This window comes from Larimichthys crocea, chromosome III, assembly GCF_000972845.2.
Source record: "Larimichthys crocea isolate SSNF chromosome III, L_crocea_2.0, whole genome shotgun sequence".
Taxonomy (NCBI): Eukaryota; Metazoa; Chordata; class Actinopteri; family Sciaenidae; genus Larimichthys; species Larimichthys crocea.
In genome coordinates this window covers 6,001,520-6,026,255 of record NC_040013.1, presented here as the reverse complement: position 1 = coordinate 6,026,255, position 24,736 = coordinate 6,001,520, and the positions used below count along the sequence as shown (strand labels likewise).

Below are 24,736 nucleotides of genomic sequence, written 5' to 3'. Positions count from 1 at the left end.
ACATATAGGGAAAACACAGCAGTACGACAGGAAATGTTTGTTTATAAAAGGTACTGAGGTTTTCTAGTCTCGCGAAGGAACAGTGGTGAATTAAAAACGTATCACGTGCTTTGACTCATGCTCTAAAAATGCTCAGTCCCAGTTTGGTTGGAGGCTGAACAGGCACAACAACTTGAAGCTCCACAGAGCCAGCAGGAGGCATCTGCAACACATTAGTTTGGGGGCCAACCTCTCTTTGCCACCGTAAAAAAAAAAAAAACTACCATTGTTTTGCCAATCTGAGCTCTGTAGTCGCAGCATATTTTGTCTTGTACGTTCACAGAAACTTTACATTGATTCACAGATTTATTGTCCTGCTGCGCTGTCCTGATGTTGTTACGCACAGTTTATATTTCTGCTTATAGTTTCATCTTGCGTTAAAAAGTGTTTTGTGTTGAAACCGACAGAGAAGTTACTCAAGAGTGAGGTGGAAGAAGAAGAAGAAGAAGAAGAAGAAGAGTGTCTCGGTGCGCTCACCACGCGCTACTCCAGCACAGACAGCTGCGTCAAGTCACGCGGAGTTACTACAATACCGGATGTTAGCTAATACAGATTTCAAAATAAAAACATCACGTTTAAAAAAAAAACCCAACACATTCATCATATTTATTAATTTCATTATACACAGGATGAACACTGAAACTGTCTTGGGTTGCTATTTACCTCTTTGATGAATAATAAAGTTCAATGAATAACGCTGACATTTCGCATAGTCATAATAATAATTTGAATGATACAAAGCAGTATTGCAAGGTATTATATACCGCCTTCACAAAAGACTTAACGTTTCTGAAATGTCTACTTTTTCCTGAAGGCGGTATCATTTCTTTTTTACAGCATTTTTCAGATCAACTAAATCAAGTTGGTGACCGGAGACCAGACGTTCTGATATTTCAGCTTCAGTCTGACACGTCAAGGTTGCTTTTAGGATTGGTAATTTTATTGATAGAGGTCCCTGGGATTAAAAAAAAGGTTCATAATAACCCTCTCACCTCCACTATACACGCCTTCTGTTAATTATGTATGTAGCCTGTTGCCTCAGAATTTTAAAGTACAAGCCCAGAAACCAACCAGACCTAAAATATGAATCAAACTCAGATTTTCTGTATCACATTTACCTTATTATTGATCATATATCATGCACTCTATCCTCTAAAAGCACAGTGTTGTGTGTGACATAATTTCTAACTCCAGTTTAGAAGCCTTGATTATTTGTCTTTATTTATTTTTCCTCAAATAGCATCGATTTACCACATAATAATCAGACTTCTACCACTACTATCTACTTACTAACATATATGTATAATGCACTAAGGGTTGTAAAACAGGAAGGCCAATGACACACAAACGCAGTTTTGTCCTGGTGTCCCTTCGATAGGTAATCTAGAGCTTTTTTATATGTTACTACTTATTGGAGTAATAACATACCTGTACCGTGCCAAATTATGCCTGTTACTTCGACTTTTATTCTGAAGGCGCTAACCGGAAGCCTCATGTTACTTGCGGCTTTCCACTGGTCCTGCCCTACAGGAGGAGTGAGGGGCGACAGATAGGCGACCCGCAGACAACATTTGGACATTATTTCACTCAGTCCGGACCACCCAGAGACTGTTTGGACCTCTTTATCCCCACCATGACACCTTGAACTGCGCGGGAGCGGAGCGATAAACGCGTTTTTAACGCCCGGGGAGCGGAAGCGAGAGAAAGGGGGAAGTTGTTAGGGGATATAGGAAAAAATAAAACCCCGAAAAAAAAGTGATTTTTCCTGCGTCAAGTTCAGATCAAATCACCGTCTTTCGACAGGGAGGGTGGCCCTGGAGTGTTTGGGGGCATGGACACCCACATTAAGGAGGGACAGCTTTATGTGCAGCATCAAAAGTTTGGAAAGGTAAGTCCAAGAAATAAAGAAATATTTGACTGGTACGGCTGTGGCGTTGTCAGAAATGATCAAAAACCAAGAAATAACCAGCTTGAGACTTCATAATAAATCTTCTGAGGATGCTTCACAACTTCAGATGTAATAGAAATATTAAAAAGTAGTAATATATGAGCTTAAGGTGACTTACTAAAATGTTTCTCAGACACAAAAAGTCTCTGTTGGAGTATAATAGTACAGCAAGTGTGATAAAAACACTTTAATATCACTGCTGCCTGTCACAAAAGTCCTTATAGAAATGAAATAATGATGTTATAAGTGCCAGAAATAATCAAACTATTCTCTCCAGGAATATTATAGGGATGATAAAGTAGTACCTTATTATTTATGAGACATTTAAAGCCTGTTAATGTCAGTTTGGGTCAAGATAAATTACACCACAAACCCTCACAGCAGCACAGTGTGTTCATCATGTAGACGGCAGTGTCCCATTAAAGTCCTCAACATGTTTTTTTAATTCACACATGTGACGTTAAGTGTTCTTGTAAACCAGAAAGGAGCATTTTTACGTCGTGACAAACAAATGAGAGCACACATTGGTGCAATTACACACCAGTCTTTGTGCCCCGGTGGCTTCAAACACTAACCTGTTGGAGATGGAGAGGCAGAGAGGAAGTTGTCACATTTGTGTTTTACTGATCTAACCTTGTTTTGATGTGGTAGTTTGGAAATTAACCTGCTGTGTGTGTGTGTGTGTGTGTGTGTGCGTTTTTACAAGCTGGTAAAACTCTGTAGTCACAATGAAGTCAATTTAACAATGCAGGCAAAGGGAGAGCGGACTAAAAGCAAATGAGGACAAGATAATAGGAGTGATAGGTTGATGGTTGTGTGTCTGTGTGTGAGCTGGTGACACCTCACTTCATTAGACAAATATAAAAGAGCATGCACGATGACTGCATGAAGCTGCAATCATGATTGCAGCGTAACTTTCCACATTAAAACAGGCTGCACAGTCAGAGCGACAGAGAACTGACAGAGCTGGAAAGTTCACAAAGGTGGCAGACATGTTTCCACTTCATCTGCAGATGCAGCTCTTCACACAGTTGCAAACACCTCTGATCACTCATTTCAGTTTGATCACACAAGCAGGGCCCGGGCATGATGAATTAAATGTCAGTGATAACACCTGTATCTGTATGTGTGTATTGTGGGTGTGTCTGTGTGTGTTTGTTTCAGTGCTTGGCCTCAATGCAACCTCGCCTTTGGTCTCAGAGCACCGCTGGATAAGAACTCATTTACTCTTTCAGATTTGTAAGAGCGTCTTTGTCTCTCCCGTCTCTCTCCGGTCATATGACATGGATCAACAAAACGTTCCGGGCCCTGTTTCCTGCCCTGAAATCACCACTCCACAATAGATATTCATACACCCAAAAAACACAGCTTCAATGCCTTCTATAAACTGCAGAATAGGAAAAGAACAAACCGAATGTTCGTGTATTCAAAAAAGCAACACGTTATCTTTGCAAAAAGTGGAAGGGGATAAAAAAGCATCAGGGCACAGAAGAATAGTACAGGAAGTTGAGTGTCGGCTGATCTGAAAGTGTTGAAACTGTGTGTGTGGTTTGCTGGGTAAATTACGCAATCGCTCGAGCTGTCAGTGGACACACACACACACACACACACACACCTACACGCACGCGCACACACACACACTCATATAGGCTCGTTCCCACGTGTATGGTCGGAAAATGTGACCTAAGAGTGCAGTGGCCACGTCTGACCCAGCTTTCTGTTTCTGACTGCTGTTTTAGATGTGTGTATTAATATAATACCCACAAGAGCTCATACAGCAGGCTGGTAGGATAAACCACCAAGATGTGAGATGAGTCTAAGATTCAAGTATCTGCATGTCTAACCTAGTTAACAGTATTTGGGAGATAATTAACAATAGGAATCAATTTGAATGTATTTAAATAACATCTTTTTTTTTTTTTTTTTGCATGTTTCTCAGGTGTGGTTATGCAAATGAATTGTTGCTCTGTTGACAGAGAATTAGAGAAAAAGGAAATCTGGATTGACAAGCGATCTTTGGGCGTGACAGTTCTTGTGCCTACTGCCAAAAATCTGTCGACTTTGTTGTACTTTACGTGTTCTGACAAAATCTTGTCAAGGTTGGCAGTCCTGCCACCATTAGAGCCGTCATGTTTGTTTGATAGCTCGGATTCATTCAGGCTTGGTTCAGCTCCTTGTACGCACAATCAGACGAAAAAAGATAGACAAAAAAAAATGATCAACAATTTAAATTTTATTTAACGGTATTTTAACATCAATGTCCCAGTCCCCTATCAAACACTTCATAAAAATATATCCGGTGTTCCCTCTGAGGTCTGACGCACAGCATTACAAAGGTATTCATAACATCCAAAGCATGGCATTCCTCCGTCCCGGCCAATTAGAACTGCGTCCAAACAATGCCAGTGTGTAAAGCATGCCAAATATTTGTGGCGATGCGGATGTTGAGCTACTGTCTGAACTGCCGTTGACACTTTTATGCATACAGTAAAAAAAAAACCCCAAAACACACAATGCACAGACCAAGTGCGTGATGAAAGAGTCCTGAACTCTCTGCTGTCGTAATTAGTGTTTTACGCTTGTGAAATTTATCTTTTCATGTCATCGTGTGGCTAAAACGAGCAGATTGATGCGATTGTGTGCATGATTTATTGAGATGATAGCTGTCTGTGCAAACTGCTTGTTTGCCACACACACTTTAAAGAGCCAAGATGCTTTGACCTGCTGTTTTGTAGTTTCTCTGCACCCTGGAGCTACAAAAAGCACTGAGGTTGATGTTGTTGGCAGCAGTTTGCCAACTACAAGTAAAAGCTGAACATGTGGGTAGGGTAGATAATGAAGGCAGCTTCAGACAGGAGCTACCTAAACAGACGGGGTGTGTCAGGATAAAGTATTATTAATATAATACGCCACGTCTCGTAATGACTGCCTACTGGATCAATGGGATTGTGATTTGTTTATCACTGGCCGCACCACAGATGCTGTATCATATTTCTCAGAAAAGAAATAAACTCATCTGTAGTATGAGGAACTCGACAAAAGAAAGTGTGTGATAGTCCACACACTCTGCAGCGTGGCGTAACTTTAGTAAGATTTGGTAATGCTAAGTGGAAAGGAATGATCAGAGTTCTTCCTCAGTGTTTTATTTGATTTCAGCCACATCAGCGCTCATTTTTCCACATTTTATTGACGTTCTGTCCCTCCTGTGAGTCGCTATGAATTAATGTGACTCTTGATATTACTTTCTTCACGATAACAGGCGTCTTCTTATTATACAAATAAGTGATTCATTCAGACGGAAGTGTGGCTGTGACCTGGTCGTATGAGCCTAAAATAAAAGACCGCAGAATGGAAACTGTTGGTGGACGCAGAGAACAATCAGCCCTATCGTGAGCGTGTTGTATGATGAACAGAAAACGTAGCGTTTCATATTTCCACAAACGCTTTCACATCAGTGCGAAGTTGAACCCCCCTGCTCCAAGTCAGTCAAGGTGGGCCTCGTTTAGATTTTATTGACTTTCGGTTCCCTTTCTTTGGCATGTTATTTCGAGCGTGAAAAGACCACCGTTTACCAGCAGACTTGAGCTCAATTTGTACGTTGTGATTCTGTTTTTGGCATAAAAGTAAATAAAAGTGATGAATATGGTTTTAAACAAACATTCTGTCAGGCACAAACATGCTAACATTAACTGATTCTGTGACTTATGAGTGAGGACATCAGAGACGCTGCATTGTTATATATCGTACTAATGGAAAAGCTTTGTCACATTTGATACCTGAAATCATTATTACTACTAATTATTATTTTGCTGTATTACTACAGTCTTTGGTCAGTCTTAGGTGGTTAGTACGTGTGTATAACTGCAGGTTAATAAGAAAACCTATTTTTTGTGATTTGGGTGAACTTTGAAGCACATGTTTAACACCCGGTGTAATTAAGTTGTATTACAGTGAATTTGTTCAAGATAAACGACTGTACTTTGCCCTTAATTATGTTTGTAGCATTGCTGCTTGCTGTGATCGGTAGTGACCGCTCTTCTCTCCTTCGCCTCTGTCAATCAACAGAAAATTTATTTGTTTTTAGTCTTCCTAACTAAATACTGTTGGGGTTTTTGGACTGTTGCTTGCACAAATCAAACGGTTTCATGATGTCAGCAGCTTGGGCAGTGCGAATTTGTGACTTCATTTGAAGTATCTTTGGACATTTTATTGATCTAATGATTTAATGAGAAAAGATGAATCACTAATCAGAAATATCAGTCACTTGCAGCTCTACTTGCGGTTTGGGTTGAACTCAGACCTTTGCACCTGAGTCATATCACATAAAAACTGTATGCATGCTGTCCCTTGCGTTAGCACCTTTTCCAAGAATACACAGCGTGCGAGCAGTATTTAGTATTCATATAGTATTTTGATTATATGAGAATGTGGAATATTTCTGTTTGACTCACCATGTCGCAGTGACACAAAGCTGATATTCTTTAATCAGATTATTTTCAGTGTCTCAGTTCTGGTTCATCAGTTTCAGGTCGTTGCACTACACTAACTTTTTATGGTGGTAAACCTGGTAAACAGACATCAGCTTTAGGGAACTGAAAATACGGTTGGGTTACCATATACTTCGAGTAATTATAAGACCGGAGGACCGGATCAGGAGTAAATGTGCTGGTTCACTAATACAACAAATTTTGAAAATGTTATTTTTTTAGGGTGTACGTTTTGCTGTTTTCTGTCCATATTTTTATATATGTAAAAAAATGTTGCCAATTTCTCAAAATTGTTGCCAGTACTGTCGAGCCTTGCATGTAGTCAAAAGAACAACCGCAAAGGTCGTCAGTTTTTTACTCCACTCTTCTCCTCGCAGTTCCTTTAGTTTGAACGTTTTATTTTGAAGGCACAGCAGAGGACTGAGGTTATGGCAGCAGACCTGTGGTCAAAGCGGCGGCCTGCCTCGCTCAGTGACACACACTCGTCTTCTCCCTCATTATCTCCTTCTCCTAAATCCACATTGCACACAAACACGGCCACAGAGCGTTCCTCTGTTTTCCCTCAGGCTCCCTTTTTCCCACATTTTACAGAGAGCAGACACGCTCCGATACACAAACATACTTTTACTCTCTTGAACACACACAGATGACTGCACACACACACACACACACTTCTCCTGCATGTGTCACTGAGGTTTGTCTGTGGCCGGTGGGAACATGGTCGAGTGGTTTAGTTGGAAATTAACATGATAGAGAGGATCCTGTTTGTGGATTACTGTGTCTATCCACCAAACATTATGGTCTACACACACTTAAGTCTTTTAAAAAATATTTCTGGGCCTTTTCAAGCTTTTTATTTTTGATAGAGAAAGCTGAAGAGATGGGGAATGACATGCTGAGCCTTCGTACATGGGGCGGATGCTCTACCAACTGAGCTAATCAACCCAACACGCACAACAGCTTTTGATGTGTGAACTCACACTTTTTAAAAAGAAATAGCACAATTGTAGATACGTGAAAAATGAAAACGCGATGTCAACACAAACAAATGAACACAATGGCACCTTTGAAGACAGGATTAGCATCATAGCGTCATTGTTGTTTATACAAAATGACAAAACCACCGCTATGTCACCTTCACTGTTGAATGACAGGAAAAACAGCTTCCTGAAACTGCTCACGGCCCTGAGGGTTTCTGAAGTTCAATTTAAAAATGTATATGGCTTTATCTTCTTTTATGAACTGATTCACACAGATAACATAATATATGAATCTATTAAATTGACACATGAACAGAAACACGACAGCAGACGCTAAATTTCCATGTTTATAACACTGTCGGGTGCATCAACAATGATATGTTTTGTTCTATAGACTATTAATGAACATTAAGCTGGGTAAAAAGAAGTCTAACTTGTGATGACACATGGTTAACGTAGTTAATAATCCTGCAGCATCTTCATTTGTACATGTTGTAAGTATTCGTTGACGAAAAAATATGAATAGTTTTGTCATGGTTCTCACTTTTTATTCAGTTCACTTTTTTTTGTGAAAAATAGGTCGCTTGCACGTTTTTAGTCGTAGCTTTTGTGGACACAGATTAACAATAGATCATAACAAATAGCAATAGTGTGTTGCTTTTGCTCAGGGACACTGAAATCCATTGGATTGAATGTGTTATTTTTATATTAATGTGTCTATTGTTAAAAAGAAACTCAGCTGTTCTTAGCTTCACAAAGGAAAGCGTTGCCTTTCTTAACGATGTCATTTTAAGCGTGGCGGCTAATACAAGTCAGTATGACAATAGACGCCATGCGCACACACATAAACACACTTGTGTCGTAGTCATTTCTGCTGTGTTCAGACAGGACAGCATTGAGGAAGTCTCACTCTGCCTCTCTGTCATGATCCTTTTTGCATAATTTCCACTCAGTGTAATAGTGACTGATAACGGTCTGTTGCCTTATATGGAGCAGCTGTTTGACACATGCACACGCTCATTTAAGGACCAAAATTGCAACAGGGGAAAAAACCTTTCACAACCTGCTCATGTATACTGCACAATCACATTTGTATGGACTCAACATGTGTGTGTGTGTGTGTGTGTGCATGCTCCTCGTGCAGAGCAACAGACGGCTCCCCGAATGCACCAAGGGAATCATAAAAACAACAGACGCACATACACATGTGTACATACACACACTGAGACACACCTGGATGCAGAAGGAGGAAGCAAAGAGAATCCTGGGTAATAACAATCCCACACATTTCCTGTCCTTTCTGGCAGTTAATTGTAGTGCACGCATGCACATGTGCATGACTTATGAAACCCGGTGTGTGTGCTTGTGTGTGCGCGTTAGAAAGAAATGTATTTGGCTGTTTGTATGCGTGCACCTCTGTTCTTGTATTTTCTGTGTGTTTAAATGTTTGACTGAGTTGCAGTGAGGGTTAAGTCTTTGCTTGTGCGGCGTATACATCCTGTGGCTGCAGTTATATCGGGCCCATCATGCAAATACCATGATTACACCTTTAAATAGCATGCCTATTTTCATGACTTTTTACTTACTTGAGTGTTTCCATTGCATGCTGTTACACAGCACTGTGACTCAAACTAAACATATGAGGAGGTTGTAAAATATGATATGTTGTAATAGATTAAGCTATATAAGTGAGCTCCACCTTGATGAATGCGTCAGTAATCATAAACTGTATAATATTATCAGTATCAAAATGACGTAGAGTATTTTTTCTGTTGTCGTGTTGCTACTTTTACTTCAAATAAATCATCTGAATTTTTTTTCCACCGCTGACGGAGTCGACGTTGGCCGTCAGCCGTTGACACAGTCAGCCAGCGTTTATCTCGGCAGATACGTAACTAGAAATCGCGAAACCTGCTTTACATACCTTTATAGCCCGTATTTTCATGCATTTCCATCCATCCATTTTCCATAACCGCTTGTCTTTATCAGGGTTGCGGGGGGAGGCTGGAGCCTATTTCAGTACACCCAGTCTTTATGGCTTTAAATATAGAAATATGTTGTTTTTTTTTTACATAACATTTATAATCATTTAATTTCCAGTGAAAATTAAAATCATCACATTACAGTAACATTTATTTATAGTCCTTTTTTCCCCACACGTCGCAGTAGGAAAAGTAAACAATAATGGCTTCGAACGGCTGAATTCCATTTAGCTGCTCATTTCCCGGCTTTGAGCATGCCGGACCACCGTGTCTATTAGGGACACTCTTAGGTACATTTGTTGTGCAGATATATATTCTTCTGTAGACTGTAAATATCCTGCATGAGTTACAACACCTAAAGAAACAATAAACTGTTTGCTGCTTATTCTGGTAATAAAAAATGAAAGTGGTACTGGCCGAGGTGTAGCCATCAGATTCTTTTTTAACCAATCTATATTGATATCAGCCTGTAGTTGCTGTTACACTGGCCACACAGTCCTCTTATATAATGACACCTTTAGACTGACTCGCATATCTATTTTCATGCTGTGAGTTCTGTGATACTTTAACTTTACTGGACTGTTTCATACTGTAGTTTAAGACTGGTTAGTAGGGTTGCAATGGCACGAGAGTGTTACGATAACTGCCCATAGATAAATATCACGGTTTTACTTTACACTGTATTGTAATTTCACAAAATATGATGTCCTATATTTCTTAATAACACTTATTCAGTAGAATTCAGGTCGTTAGATAAGCAAATGCACATGGTATAATAACTGTTCATTTTCATACCACGGTATCTGTATACTGCTGTGACCGTACTAAGGAGCACTTGAGGACTTGTTGTAGTTGCAGTCAGTTTGCCTCATTCTCCTCTGTTGGGTTTCCCCTCGCCGGTCAAAGGATTTTCAAACTGCTGACCTTCCCGTCACAAACTCAGCTCTCTAAGTGAATGTAGGGGAAAGACACACAGTAAAGACTGGTTACCCAGAAGCCAGCAACACAGTCCAGGGAGTGGGTACAAGGGACGACAGGGACTTCCCAAACAAGTGTTGTTCACCCTGAACATCTGGAGTCGCTGTGCGTCTTACTGTTCGGTCTTGTGTTTGGTCATGTCCCTTTTTGTCCCTGTGGAGGAAGAGATCATTGTTAGCTGTTACTTCCTCGCTGCCGTCCTCACGAAGAGATGATGCACCTGTCCGCTAGTTTGAACAAGGTTATATATTTAACCTCGAACTAACAATAGAGACCTTTAGTTAAATCTGTTTCTCACACAGGATGATTAGTTGTTTCATAGTAGTTTAAATAGATGACATGCTGATTATGTGAAACATTCATCTAAATTAGACTACTGCTGATTGATAGTAGATGAAAGAGCAACCGGTCTGAGTCAAACTGCATTAGATTTGTCACTGCACGCCTCCTACCATAAGCCTCAGTCAGTGGAGGGGAAGTAAGAGAAATATAATTTTGACTCACATCTCCTGTGGCCTTCAAATGTTCTCCAATTTTCTCTTCATCAGTTTCTGATTATTTGCGGCAAACTCTGCATTTTGCGTTTCCCCCATCGCTGCCTGTACAAACCACATTCAAATAGTTTTTCCCCTCCGCAGACAGATGTGAACAGGACAGATGTGTGGTGCACAAAAAGGAAGAGTCAGATTTTCTGTTTCTGTTTTCCATCCTCTCCTTTTTCCTGCCGTCCCCGTCCAACCGTGTTTCATATTTCTTTCTACTTCCAGTTTTAATTTTCTGAAATATATATATATATATATTTTTACATGAATGTTGGTTGGCTTATCTCTAGATGGAACAAAATGTACGCGGCTGGTTGTCATAATAGAAAAAAGTGCAAGAAAAACCCCCAATTACAGATGATGTGCTGATAATATCAAGCTGCTAAATGCTCCACGATATTCACCAGCTCGCCGCTAACTTTGACTGTCTGCTGATGAGAGTGGCGAGAGTGTTTTAAGTGAGATGGAGGGTAACATGGTACAACGTGAGGAAGAGAAAACATCATGCTGGCAGGGAGGGAGGTGTGCTGGAAAAACAGGCAGACTTTCATTTGCAGTCTCCAAAACAAATATGAAACAAAGGAAAACATGGAGAGAAAAGTTTGTATGTCTAAACTTAAACAGTAAAGGTCAGAACGTTGGAAAGGAGAGCTGACAAAGTGAATAAGACATATGCATTGCTTTCTTAATTTGCTCTTCATTCTTACTTATCTTTATTTGGCTGTCATTTCGTCGCACAGCCAGTATCCAATCAAATCTGAGAACCCGCCTACTCATACACCACATAAAAAGACTACTGTTAAAGCGTGCTTCCTCTTGAAGCACAAGATGGCTTCCATGTGTATTTAAATAGGTTTTTTTAAGAATTGAACTTCCAACGTTGAGTACAATTCTGATATTGGAACTAAAAATTAAAGAAAGAAAACTGTGTGAGAGAAAGTGACCATCAACACAAATGTCAAATAATAATGGTTCCCAATAGAGTGAACCAAAGCATTAAAGGTGCAGGCCCTAAAACCAAAACAATTAGCTAAAAGACACTAAAACCCTCTGAACATCGAATGGAAACTACAAGGTCCCGTGATGTTTATCTGTGGGTTGGCGGGCAGTCGTAAATGTTCTCCTTCTTTTCCACTCCTCAGAAATGGAAGAAGAACTGGTTCGTCCTGTACCCCGCCAGCCAGAACGGCATCGCCCGCCTCGAGTTCTACGACTCAGGAGGGGGCGGGGGCGGCATGGGCTCGGGTAGCGGGTCCAATGAGAAAACCAGGAAGCTTGACAAGAAGATCATCCGCTTGTCCGAGTGCATTTCCATCCTGCCGGCGCTGACGGAGAGCTGCCCCAAAGATAATATGTCAGCGTTCTGCGTGGAGACCAATGACAAGACGCATGTGTTTGCCGCGGAGAAAAACACCGCCAAGGAGTGGATGGATACCATGTGTGACATCGCATTCCAGGTATTTTTGCACTTTGTGTGTGTCGAGGGTGACTAATGCCCACAGCTTGTTCTTTTAAGGAAACTGTTCGAATCAGACGTGGGTGGATGTGTTAGTTTTATGGTACAAGCTTCCTTTATGTCTGTATTTTTAATGTCTTTTGTTCTGTTTACAAAATGTTTTTGGCTTTTGCTGTCCAACTAACCAAAAGTATTTGAATTAAAAATAATAATTTTAAAAAATCTCCTTAGTTTGATGGGAAAAAATGAACAACTGCTGGTTTATATTTAGTTCTCAACTGGAACTGCAGCATAATTCTTTTTTATTTGTGTACACGAGTTCTCCAGAATTTCCCACATGCCCCTGGAGTGTCTACAGAGGTTACAGCTTCTATTGTGCACACTCAAACAGACACACACACACACACACACACACACCAACATGAACATTACAGATATTTGCAGAGAGGAAGCCAGAGGGAGTTTCCAGGAGGAAGACTTCATCCGCTTCGTTCTCCGTTGCACACTCAGCCTCTCTAACTCTTTAGCATTTTTCTCTTCCTCTTCACTCACTCTTTAGCCTTTTTCTTTAGGTTTCCTCTTGTTCGTGCACACTTGAAAGTACAACACATGAACCAAAACATCTGGGCATATTATACTACGAAAATCCTAATCTGGTGTCTTTGGTGTTAACCGGTTGACTATCATTGTGTGTGTTTGTCCACAGGGAGGAAGTGGCAGCAGCAACAGTACAGCTGTAGACTCGAATGGAAGACCACAAGATCTGCAGATGTCTGAAAACCTCATCTACTACTCGAGAGAGGAGGGTACGGACGCAAAGCAGACAAGTCCTACAGAAGATCATCTGGAATTAAGAGAAGTGAAGTGAACCTCAGCATAAACACCTCTCCTGTCTTCTCCTTGCAGTGAACGAGTTTTGGGTGAACGTTCAGCGCACGGAGGCATCGGAGCGCTGCGGGTTGACGGGCAACTATTGGCTGAAAGCGGAAAGCGACATCTTGATCTTGAAGGAGCCAAAGACGAAGAGAAACGTCCTGGTTTGGCCCTATAAGCTGCTGAGGAGATATGGGCGAGACCGGGTGGGTTCCTTATACTTATGAGAAAAAGACACTTCCTCTTTTGGGGGTCAAATCGAACGATCTTTGACACGTTTGATGCTTTTAGCAGCAGCGTGCTTGCATGCGGTCACAGAGAACATTTAGTTTTAGTCTGTGGTTGTTTTGTGTCACTTCAAAGTTCAAACCTTAAAAGATCTGTCTGGTTCGAATGCACATATTTATTTACGTACATGTCACGACACCAGTATCTTTCGACCGTTTTGGTGAAAGCACCCTTGACCTCACACGAAAGAACAAACACTTGACACTACAGTTGCTGTGCGTGATGGAAATATGCCAGTTTTAGCAAACGTGTGGCCTAATTGATGCTATCTCAACCAATATTTTTCACACTCCATCATCATCACTTGCTCTAGTCAGTTGTGTTGACTCTTTGAACAAATGACTACTCTGCTTCTTTGCTGGCTAGTGAAGGATGTTTAGTCTTCACTGTGTTTTTTTTGTGACATCTGAAATTTCACAAAAAATTCTTTGAAGGCGCCCCTGACGAAGGCAGAACTAACTTTGATGGTGTCTACACAACATAAAAAGAGGATGTAACCTAATCTGTGCGCATGTGTAGGCTTTTGTGGAAATGAAAGCGCGTTTAAAAAATAGGGTTAAACAGTAAACAAAGCTGTGAAGTAATGTTGATGTTGAAAACTGAAAAATTAAATTCAGCAGAAAAAGGAAGCAAACATTTTTTCTTAGATGATAAACACATGATGACTGGAAATGAGTGCTCTGACTAGTTTCCATTACTTCAGTCCCATTGTAGCATTTATTCAGATCCCATTCACACGTAAATACATTTAAATATCCTTTCTTTCTCCAGGTGATGTTTTCGTTCGAGGCGGGTCGCCGCTGCGACTCCGGCCCCGGTAACTTCACCTTTGAGACCAAGCAAGGCAACGAGATCTTCATGCTGGTGGACCAGGCCATCCAGTCGCAAAAGGTACAAGCTGAGGAGCGCCACCTCAGCTGCCCCAGCTTGGACCCAGACTGCCCTACGTCACTGCAGCACATACGCAACGCCTTTACTAGTGGAATGGGTGCGGGGAGCGGAGACAACAGCAGCAACAGCAGTCGGGAGGCAGACGGGGATTCAGGCGGCAGCAAACCGGGCTCAGCTGATGGTGTGCTTGGGAAGAGAGAGGGTGGAGATGGAGGAGGAGGATGGGGGCAAGGAACAGCAGGTGGACTTAAAGGCAGGTCTTTACCAGAACCACCAGCTCTGTTGGGTTTGGGAGGAGGAGGCACCCAGAGGGGGGCAAAAGGTCACTCCTTAGCTGATGAACAAGCAGGTCTTTATTCGGAGCCAGCAGATTCAGTCCGCGTGCCCCTGGCGGTCTCTGACTGCCTTTACTCTGACCCAGTGGACAGTATCAAGGGTCAAAATCAAACCAGCAACCCATCCACCCCTCCAGTGCCCACCCCTCGCCTTCGACCAGTAGGAGATGAGGTCTCGGGAGGTGGTTCCCAAGGGGATCATCACAATGTAGGCAGCAACCACAGGAAGCCACCAGACCTGTACTCCCATGTGTATGACCGGATCAGCCTGGAGCTGAACCAGAAAACGAGCGCGCTGAATCTTAACGGGGCTGTAGGGGGAGGAAGAGGTGGAGGAAGGGGGGTGAACAGTAACAGGCGACCCCCAGGAAGTCAAGCAGAAGGGTCATCATCACCTCCTGCTCCTCCTCCAGAGCACATATACGATGAACCAGAGGGTTGCGCCAAAGGAGGTGCTTGTGTAACCGCTAGTTTAGGGATCAGTATTTATGACGAAGCCCGTTTGGAGCCACACAGCCAGAGGAAACAGGAAGAGTTGACGGCTCCATCAGCATTGGAAGGAACTTATAACACCCCCTCCCACAGACACTCTCCTCCACAGCTCGGTCCGAGCCGTGGCGCACCACATCCTCCCAAGTGGCCCAAACCTACCACTGCCCCAAAGCCAGGCAGGAGCCCATTTGCACGGAAGGAGCCGGTGCCGCTGCCCCCTGGCAAACACGGAGGTCCTGGCAATAATGTGAATAACAACAACAATATTTGGGGAGGCGGAGGAGGAGGGGGCAAGGAGCTGTACAGCAAAGTATCTAAACCGAAATCTCCATCTTCTGCTTCGTGGTACAGCCAGGCACCGCTGAGAGCTCCTGATATCATCTATGACAACTTGGGAGATATTTGACATCCTTCTTTTTTTTACAGGGACTGAAATGAAACATTTATCCCCTCTGTGAAAAGCTGAGGCTGAAGAACAGACTTTTGGTCGATACTTTTATTCCTGCAGTTTTTGTAAGGACTGAGCACATTTCTTCAATCTGCAGACTGGAATAATTATTAAAGACAGTCGATTCATTGGGAGTCGATTCGCTCACAACTATGAGAAAACCACATTACGGCTTCATTTTAAAACAGAGTGCAACCATGGAAGGGCCACCCTCTGTGTGTGTGTGTGTGTGTGTGTTTGAGAGTGAGTGTTTGCGTGGTCAAACCCATAATTCGAGTACCAATCCACAGTGTGGTTGGAACCAGCCACTTCACTTGAACACACAGAGAAACTGTTGGGGTTTGCCAAAAGGAGCTCGGCCTACAGGCTTCACTTTAACAAGCTGAGAGAGCGGCTTGGCTCTTTTTTTATAAAATGTCTGCCGTGCTTATGAAGTGACTGGGGAAACATGTTTTTTTTTGCACTGCTGCTTTTGTGTTTCTCTGCAATATGAGACAATGTGACAGCGAGGAGTCTTTAAGGCTGGGACCAAAAAGGAGAGGATCTTTTTCTGTTTGTGTTTTCTGGGTTGATCTAATACCCTAAATCCCTCTGAAACTGGGAGATTTTCAGCCCGGGAAACTATTATCCAATGTGGGTGCATCAGAGGATGCAGAAACATTGATGCTACTGTTCTGGAGGAAGCATGAAAAGTGGGACTTTAAGACCCTACGGACATAAATGGGCTATAAAGGGGTCATGGGGTCACATGGTCCTCATGTGGCTTCCTGGACCTCCTGCACAAGATAATATTATTTGAATCCTTTATGTTTCTCTGTACAGACAAACTAAATATGAAACTAATCATTCCCATGCAATGTGTCAGTGTGTATGTATGTGTCAGAAACAGCTGTGCTGTCTGTAAATATAACTAATAATAAAAAATGGCTGCAAAAACTTCTGTGAACAGGAGAACTCCTCTAATTGCTACATAACCACTTCCCCTCAGTGTGTTTGTCCCATCAGAAGCCAATCAGGCGCAGTTTTTAGTGTTTCAAAGACTTTCTGTTCTGGACCAAACGGGACAGTAAAACAGTCTGACCTCATCCTCCACTTCCCTCCTCTCGCTCTGCCACGCTCTGTTTTTGTTGTTTCAGTCGGTTTCCAACCACTTAATCACACCGTTAAACGTTGAGCCTCAGAAAAAAGGAAACAAAGACTTTCTTTCTTACTTGTCTTCCTTCCTTACTCGCCTCTCTGCATTAATACTGTTGTTCGGTTGCTCCGGCGACAGTTAATGGCGGCTGGTTTGTGTCGGACACGCTGTGCATTTTAACTGCGGAGAGATACCGTGAGAGAGGAGGGCAGGAATACAAGATGGAAAAAAAGGAGGGGGGAAAAAAAACAGCTAATTGACATGCTGAAGAATGCTGAAGTGAAAGGGGAACATGTGGGTGTTCATCCTGAGCTTGAAAGCGTGGAAGGAGGGGACTTGAAGATGGAGAAAAATGATGCTGACATGATGAATGCTTGCTGGATGAACCTGTCCGTGTCTGCTTGGCTTGCATAACAGGTACAGACTGTTCCCGTCACTCCTGAGCTGCTTTTTATCCCCGTCAACCCTCGTTATCCCCCCTCCTTTTTTTTTTCTCTTTTTCTTTATTTCCCCACCTGCTGCTGGAGCATTTTCTGGATAGGAAAGTTCTCTAGAAGTAACTGGATTACATTTTGAGGTAAATTTCCTCGCTTGGCTCCCCACCTCCCCTCTTCTTCCTTCAGACAGAACGGGAAGAAAAACAGAAAGAGAAAGCGACGACAAACCTCTGTCTTTCTCATTAAACTCTGTGAACTTATTGGGGAAAAAAGCATTGTGCACACACACACACACACACAGACGCACACATATAATTCACAGTGTTGTTTTCATGCTGTCAACATTTGGTTTTCAACACTTCCTCACTGGAATATCACATACCACATACAATACCACTTTCATACCTGTAGGTTAAATATAGTTCCACAGTCAGCAGCTGATTAGCTCGCCACTATAAGGTTTCCAAACAACCAACAGAGACTCCAAGAAGTCACTGCACCTGGCAAAAAAATTGTCCTGCACATAATATAAAGCATGTTTTTTTTAATTAAGTATTTTTTTCTTCAACAGAATAAACAAAAAAGCTGTTTATCAATGAGTTTACAGGTGCCTGTAAGCTAATATTGTTAACTTTGGACAGACCCAGGCTTCCTGTGTCCACATTTCCAGTTTTTATGCTAAGCAAACTAACCTACTGCCTCACATTTAACAGTGAGACAACAAACAACAATGGCACCTGCTTAATGTTGATGAGTGTATACCCTTCTCCAAACAGTTTCAAATGGTATATTCCCAGGTGGTTCTGTGTGCAGTCAGGTTATGGAAGTGGTAACAATATTAAATCTCAAACTATTCTTTGGCCAAAATAATTTGACTTTTACTCCCTACCATGTGTACTCCCCGAGCCCAAGATGAGGTAACCTCGATGGCAGCTTCTCAAGATTTACAATCTCTACAGTCTTGGTTGAATTGGTGACATCTGTGGTTACTGACTCTACCACCAAAACGAACTATTGTCGTTGTTTAATAAAGTAGGCAGGCAAAAACTGGACTTTTTCCACCACTCTGTCAGCAACTGTGATCTATTTTATGCTGCCCACGGCATGAGTGTGCAAACAGCGTAGCAGAGTGAGTAGCATTGGTTTTCCTCGCTGAGATGTTGAGGTGTGAAGCCTATCGCCTGCATCTCTTCATCTAACAGTCGACTGTGGCCGCCCCGTGTTGTTCCACTACTGCCTGCAAAATGTTGAAACGATACGGCGTTGATGCATTTTCGACTTCAGAATAAAAATCGACTTCTGTTTTCGCAAGTTAAATGCTTCTACACAACTTGTTCCTGTGTTACTGAAAACTCTTGTGTGCTTTCTGTCACCTCCCCTCGACCTCCCCTCCTTCCTTCATCACATTTCTCCTCTCATCTGGCTTTGACCTTTCACACATTTGCAGAACAGCTCAACTGACAGCCTGGTCGTCCATGTGTGTGTGTGTGTGTGTGACAGCTACAGGCGAGCGTGCAAAAAAACCCTACAAAAAAGGCCTGCTGCTGCCAGGCTTGTTCGGTTCACAATCTATCAGTGTAGGACTGCATGTGGCTGCATATGTTCCACCACCGCTGCCATATCACCTTGTGTGCATTCCTCTGCGATTATGTGTGTGTGTGACCAAGGTCGGTAGCCTCATACTGAAAGAATTTGATAGGCCTCACTTCATAGTTTCGGATCAACTTCTGTGCGTTTTCTCAGTTTTTTAGAGAAATGTCAGGTCAGTAAGACGCTCTTTAATGTTTTGCTGCGGAGCACAAAAAGAAGTGGAGTGGATTCAGAGAGTCTAAACAGGAGGCGAAAAAAAGGCCACACTCACAGACTCACCTCCACTTATGTAGATGTACGTGTGTGTGTTATGTGGTCTCGAGCCACATGATACTATCTTTGTCCAGACACGCTTTATCTGCAGGTCTGAGGTCTGAGCATTTCTGCATTTCCACATGTAGCCATCACACACACACACACTCTCTGCTTCTCTCAGACTTTTATCACGTCAGTCGCAGCCTCATTGTCTTCTTCTCTATCTATCCTCGACATTGTGTGACTGTCTTCTTCCCATCAAGGTCTCTCTCTTTTTTTTTTAAAGGTCATGTCAGACTTACAGAAAGAGAACGAGATCAGTCCGACAACAAGAGGCACTGAAACTACGCTTCACATAAACAGGTGTCTTTGCATTCTGGGAACCATAGATTTTAGAAGACTGAAGAGGGACAATTGGATGTGATTTTTGGGAAATGATGTGAAGATGTCTCTGACAAACTTAATCTGAGCTCGATGAATCTGTTTCTTAGACGTAGAGCGGAGAGGATACATTTGAGTTTTTGTGAGTTCTGAGTTGAACTAAATCACACAGACACACTCCTACAGCATATCTGTTGCAAGTCAGCTTAAAATTTGACAGTTTTCCCATTACAGTACTATAAATTATCTTAAAGAGACACAACATTAAAAGAAACGACAGATATCTTGACATTTTTATGCACCGTTTCTTAAAGTTTCGAGAACCTGGCAGCTCATAATTTTCAGTGCCGATCATGCAGACAGTTTCCAATCCTGTGAAGATTTCACACCTGACAGCTGCACTTCTCAATATAAAACAAACTCGAGCTGCGTTTCCTCATTCTGTTTTAAAACTGCAGTACGTAACATTTGAACCCTTTCTCTTGCGCACCCCCCTCAAACACACCTGAAGCTGTCTGGTTTCCTCTCGTCTTTGACTCTGCAGACCACCAGCTTTTATTTTTAGCTCTGCGTGGGTGAACCCATTCAGTCATATATGTCTGAAAGAGGGTTTCATTCAGTCTCTCTAGGCTCTTTGCGCAATCTAAAGGAAATGACAGTTCACGTGCTGAACCAATAACACAGCCATGTCTGTAGGGTAAACCAAACTAAGTTCATAATTCCATACTTTTTCAGATCTGCATTTATTGACCAGGTTTGGTGATAGGAGCCGACTCAGAGTGCAGATCTCTCAGAATTCTGTCAGCAATTCTGGTCAGGTCCTGACTTCACCTCCTCGCTTCCTCCTCACAAAGATGCACTTCCTCTTTCTGTTCTCACTCAGCTCTGCTTGTGAAAGAGTTAATTATTCTCTGACTGTAAGTAACCTGGATATGAATTATGACTCGCGTGTGCGTCCCTGCTGTGTTCATCTCGTTGTGGCCAGTAAAGACAATTCCAGGAAAGAGACAGTTCGTAAAAGGCTGATAGAGAGGCTGACTGGGTTTTTTTCTCTTCTGCAGATTGCAGCAAAGGAAATGGTACATTGAGAATAAAGCAGGAAGTCACAACACTAATATTATCCTGACTCAGATATAGAACCTGATGAGACATATAAGAAATACTATTGCACTTTTAGAGAGGAAGATCACAAATGTATTTTTTTTTAAATATCAGAATGGAAAAATTAAAGGAAAACAAAAAAAGTCCATAAATGGATAAATATTGCCATCGAGTTTTAAGAAACAGGAAGCAGACAAATTCCTTGCACAAAAATACAGAACTTATCAGCCAAAGTGGAACCATAACAGAACGGTGCCCTGTCCGCAGACAAGTATTCACTGTCTGCAAAGTAAGACAAACTGGTGCAAAGAAAGGTCACCTCTCCTCCCTCAGGAAACGATGAATCAAAACTTAAAAAGTAGGAGACAAGCTGTCTCCTGGACGGTGGTGAATGGTCGCTATGTCTACACTCGGCAACAATGCGTTAATTCTTCATTGTCTTCTCATTGTGTCACTCGTTAAAAAGCGCATTTTCACTTTGTTTTAACAATGTTAAAAGCTTTGGCTCCTGTTCGAGTTTTCTGGAAAACTCACGGTATAGTTTCGATGTGAGTATCGTGTCCCAATTCACATAACGGCCATTTGTAATATATGAATTAGCTAAATTACTGAGGCACAAGCACCGATCAACAACATGGAGGCCTAAAATCTACTTGCCGGTCGTGGCACACGTTGAAGAATAGACTACCAAACGCCATTGTCGCCAAACATATTAGTTCTCAAAGTTAAAAGTTTGACTGTGACGTGTGACGTGTGGAGAAGAAGTTGTTACACACTAACCACACATGCAATCTGCAAGAAGCCACAATTATGCCACACTTCCATGTCCTATATGTGTTCATATCCACTGATGTTTTCATAGCACCAGAAGTCTGTAAAAGTTCTAAATAGTGCTATCAGGCTGTGGGTGGAACAGTGGGCGGTAAAAGGTTAAACGTGGTTAGATGGCCTACTCTGAATCTCTACATCTTTACCTCAACGAAAGGTTACCTTAATAATCCTCCCACTGAAATGTCACTTGAAGACAGTTTATTAACCTGCAGTTCATCAATGAATATATTATATCCTGTATATAAATATGTGGAACTTACAAGTTCCTAAAACAACAAAACAGAGTGAACAAGTGACATCAATCCGATGTAAACACTGAACAGGAACACGAGTAAGCGAACGCTATGAGATGTTTAAGGATAGGGAAGTGATGGAATAAAAATAACAATGAACAAAGAACCTTCTGAGAAAAAAAAAACTCAGCTGATGGGTTCAAAAACCTGAAGTGTCTCGAGGCGCCGAACAAATCCTCAAAAACACAAAAAAGGGAGACTTGTGTTGACGGTCGGCCGCCGCCCGTTAACCTCCGACAGTTATGACATTTAAAGAGGAGTGTGGACGTTGTCCTCCGGGTCAAACAGAAGAACTTTGGCTTCAGCCTGTTGACCTTTTTGCAGACAGAGAGGCTGCTGTTGTTCTATTTGAACACATTTATGAAATGCACACACGTTGACTCAACTTCTCTGAGCTCGGGTGGATTAAAAAGAAAGTACTGAGCTGAGAGAGGGAGGAAAGGGAAAGGACGAGAGGAGCGAGAGAAGAAGTGGGTAAAATGTCAGTGGGTAGTTTTGGAGGTCCGGACAAATTCTCTCTGGGGACAAAAGGATCCTTGTGGGTGTAATTCGTGAATGCGGAAGTCCTGTGACATCATAACGTCATGAAGCCACTGGGGTAGTCTCTATAATGTTAAAAGGTTCAACAAGGGGGTGGAATGGCGGGAGACTGATTAAGCCTGTGAGTGTGTGTGTGTGTGTGTGTGGATGACAAAGCTCCCTTACTCTGAATTAATTCATAATAGTGACGATGGATGTGTGTAACTGACCAATGTGCGTATGAGCGTGAATCATCGATAAAATATGTGTGACTATGATCTGAAATCGACCAGTGATGTCACTAAACGAACTCAAATCGACTCCCCAGATATGGAAGTAAAATTCTTCTTCAGTGCAATCTTTTTTTGGTGTCATAATCACTATTTTAAAGATCACACTGTAGTTTTTAACTTCTGTTCTCCATCCCCCACCACCACCACCACCCCCCGCTCATGGTGCCTTTCAACCCCCAGAGACAGAGAGTGCTGTGGGGGTGAAGGAGAGCAGAGAGGCCCCTCTGTCTGCAGCTTTATTCTCTGTCTCATTAAAACAGTGAAGCTGTGTTCAGGCCGGGGCTTAAGGGCAAAATGGAAATGGAATGTGCATATGTGTGTGTTTGTCTATATGTCTCTATTTGTGACTTTTTTTTTTACTGCTCATGCATGCTCGTCTGTGTGCTGCCACATGCAGGCGAGGTTTTTTGCACATCCTTTAATCTCCCTCTGATCTCCCGCTCCACCCACCTTTCTTCTAACTTTCTGTTCCTTCCCTCCTTTTTTTTCTTCTTTTTACTTTTTTTTTTTAATGTTTGACTCTTCCAAGCTTCCATTGTCCCGCTGTTTCCCTTCTTTTCATCTTTTTGTCCTGCTTTTTCATTGTCCTGCTGCGTGTGATTTCAAAGTTTTGCTGCCTCAGCGATCTGCCAGTGTCAGCGAGTCGAAAATTTCCTTTCTGACACACACACACACACGCGTGCACACACACAGAGGCTTGTTCAATTCGGATCTTTCTAGTGCTGCTCGTGTGGTGAGAATAAATAGAGATTAATTGAAGTAACAAAAGAGGCTGTAACTAGCCAGAGTGTAGACACAGAAGAGTTGGTGTGTGTGTTGTGTACGTTTACATGCAAATGTGTGTATGTTTACCTCCTTTACAAAGACTTTATAGCCTTTATGAGCTGCTTAATTGCTCACAAAATTTACAATAGAAAGCCATTAGCCTCATGTGTGTGTGTGTGTGTTCTGACTGGACTGCTGTATATCACGGTAATCCTTTGAAGTGACAGGTCAGGAGGGGTTTCAAAGTGTGTTAAATAGCTTGTTGAGGATGTACTCCACCTCCCTCTCTCTCTCTCTTTTTGCCACTTCCCTATCACTGTGCTGCTCTCTCAGCCCACTCTTCTTCCACCCACCCTCCAGCGTTCTTACTTTATTAACATGGAGATATCATCTTCGTCGTCTTCCACCTGCAGAGTTGGGGCCGGGGCCCGACGACCTCCACCACCTCCACTGCTGCTGCTGCTGCTGAGGAGCGTCAGAGCTGGGCGAGAGGCCTTAGCGGGAGGTGGTCCCAGGGAGGAAGAGGAGTGGGAGGAGGAAGAGGGGAAGGGAGCCACAGTGGCCCTGACCTTGCTGTTCGCTCCCAGTTGGCGACCCTGGTTTTGTGTGAGAGGAGACAACACACGGCCTTTGTAAGCTTTGAAAACACTTTTTTAATGCTACTTAAAATGTCATTTAAACAACATAAACAACACTGTGAGTTTTGACAGGGTGAAAGACAAAGAAAAGAAAGTGGGATACAAGAGAGGAAGAGGAGGAGGCCCGGAAGGAGGTGTAACAAAAGAGAGATAGGGAACTAAAGAGGAGAAGGTGAGAAGAGGAAGATACAAACATTATGTTCAGAGTTAAGGGTTAAGTTCCACCGCAGCGAGTAAAAAGAGAGAGCGTGCCAAAGAACAGAACAAAACAAAAAGCCGAGCGGATGAACATTTTCTCTCTTTTCTTTTTTTGCTGCCATAGTGAACTATTTGCATGTCAGCAGCCTTATCAACCCTGATGAGTCACACGGCCAACAGCTACACGCTCTCAGGTTGCAGTTGGCCTCAGCAGCGGTGCGACGGAATAATCTTTCCAAGTGAGACACTGTTTGTAAAATATGGACACTCACTCCTGAAAAAAACGGATTCCTGGTGTGCATCATGAGCTTAGACATAAAGTCGTGATACGTGTGGATGTGTGCCTGCACAGGAGTTGTTACATTTTAAATACTGAGTCATTTCCAGTGGTTGCATTGTTACCTGTATTTGTGTGTGACGTTAATGTTTAATCGGTGTTTATGACTCACAATGAAAAATATATAACACAAGTATGATTCACACATGATGTGCTCCTGTCTAAAAATGTACTTGCTGACATAATCTCTCTCTTTTCCTGTGTTAACATTTTATTTGGGGGTC

General features: G+C 42.3%; 2 protein-coding genes across 5 annotated transcripts in view; one reads left to right on the top strand and one right to left on the bottom strand.

Moving 5' to 3' along the window:
- Positions 1–1,544: 1,544 nt before the first annotated feature.
- On the top strand, positions 1,545–16,675 carry dok1b (docking protein 1b). Its single transcript, XM_010729869.3, has 5 exons — positions 1,545–1,927; positions 12,099–12,413; positions 13,119–13,218; positions 13,319–13,491; positions 14,345–16,675. The coding sequence occupies exons 1-5, from the start codon at positions 1,871–1,873 to the stop codon at positions 15,695–15,697; spliced, it is 1,998 nt and encodes a 665-aa protein (XP_010728171.2). The 5' UTR covers positions 1,545–1,870; the 3' UTR covers positions 15,698–16,675.
- The window catches only part of m1ap (meiosis 1 associated protein), a 49,385-nt gene continuing 34,232 nt past the window's right edge, over positions 9,584–24,736 (bottom strand). For 3 of the 4 annotated variants that reach the window (XM_027277794.1, XM_027277796.1, XM_027277795.1), the window contains exons 12-13: positions 23,709–23,935; positions 9,584–10,567 (exon numbers count right to left, since the gene is read on the bottom strand). In XM_027277794.1, the coding sequence (XP_027133595.1) occupies positions 10,423–10,567; positions 23,709–23,935 (372 nt within the window). In that variant the 3' untranslated portion in view covers positions 9,584–10,422. Of the gene's footprint in view, positions 10,568–21,887; positions 22,077–23,708; positions 23,936–24,736 lie in introns of those variants that run through there. The other variant, XM_027277797.1, reaches the window with a different exon arrangement.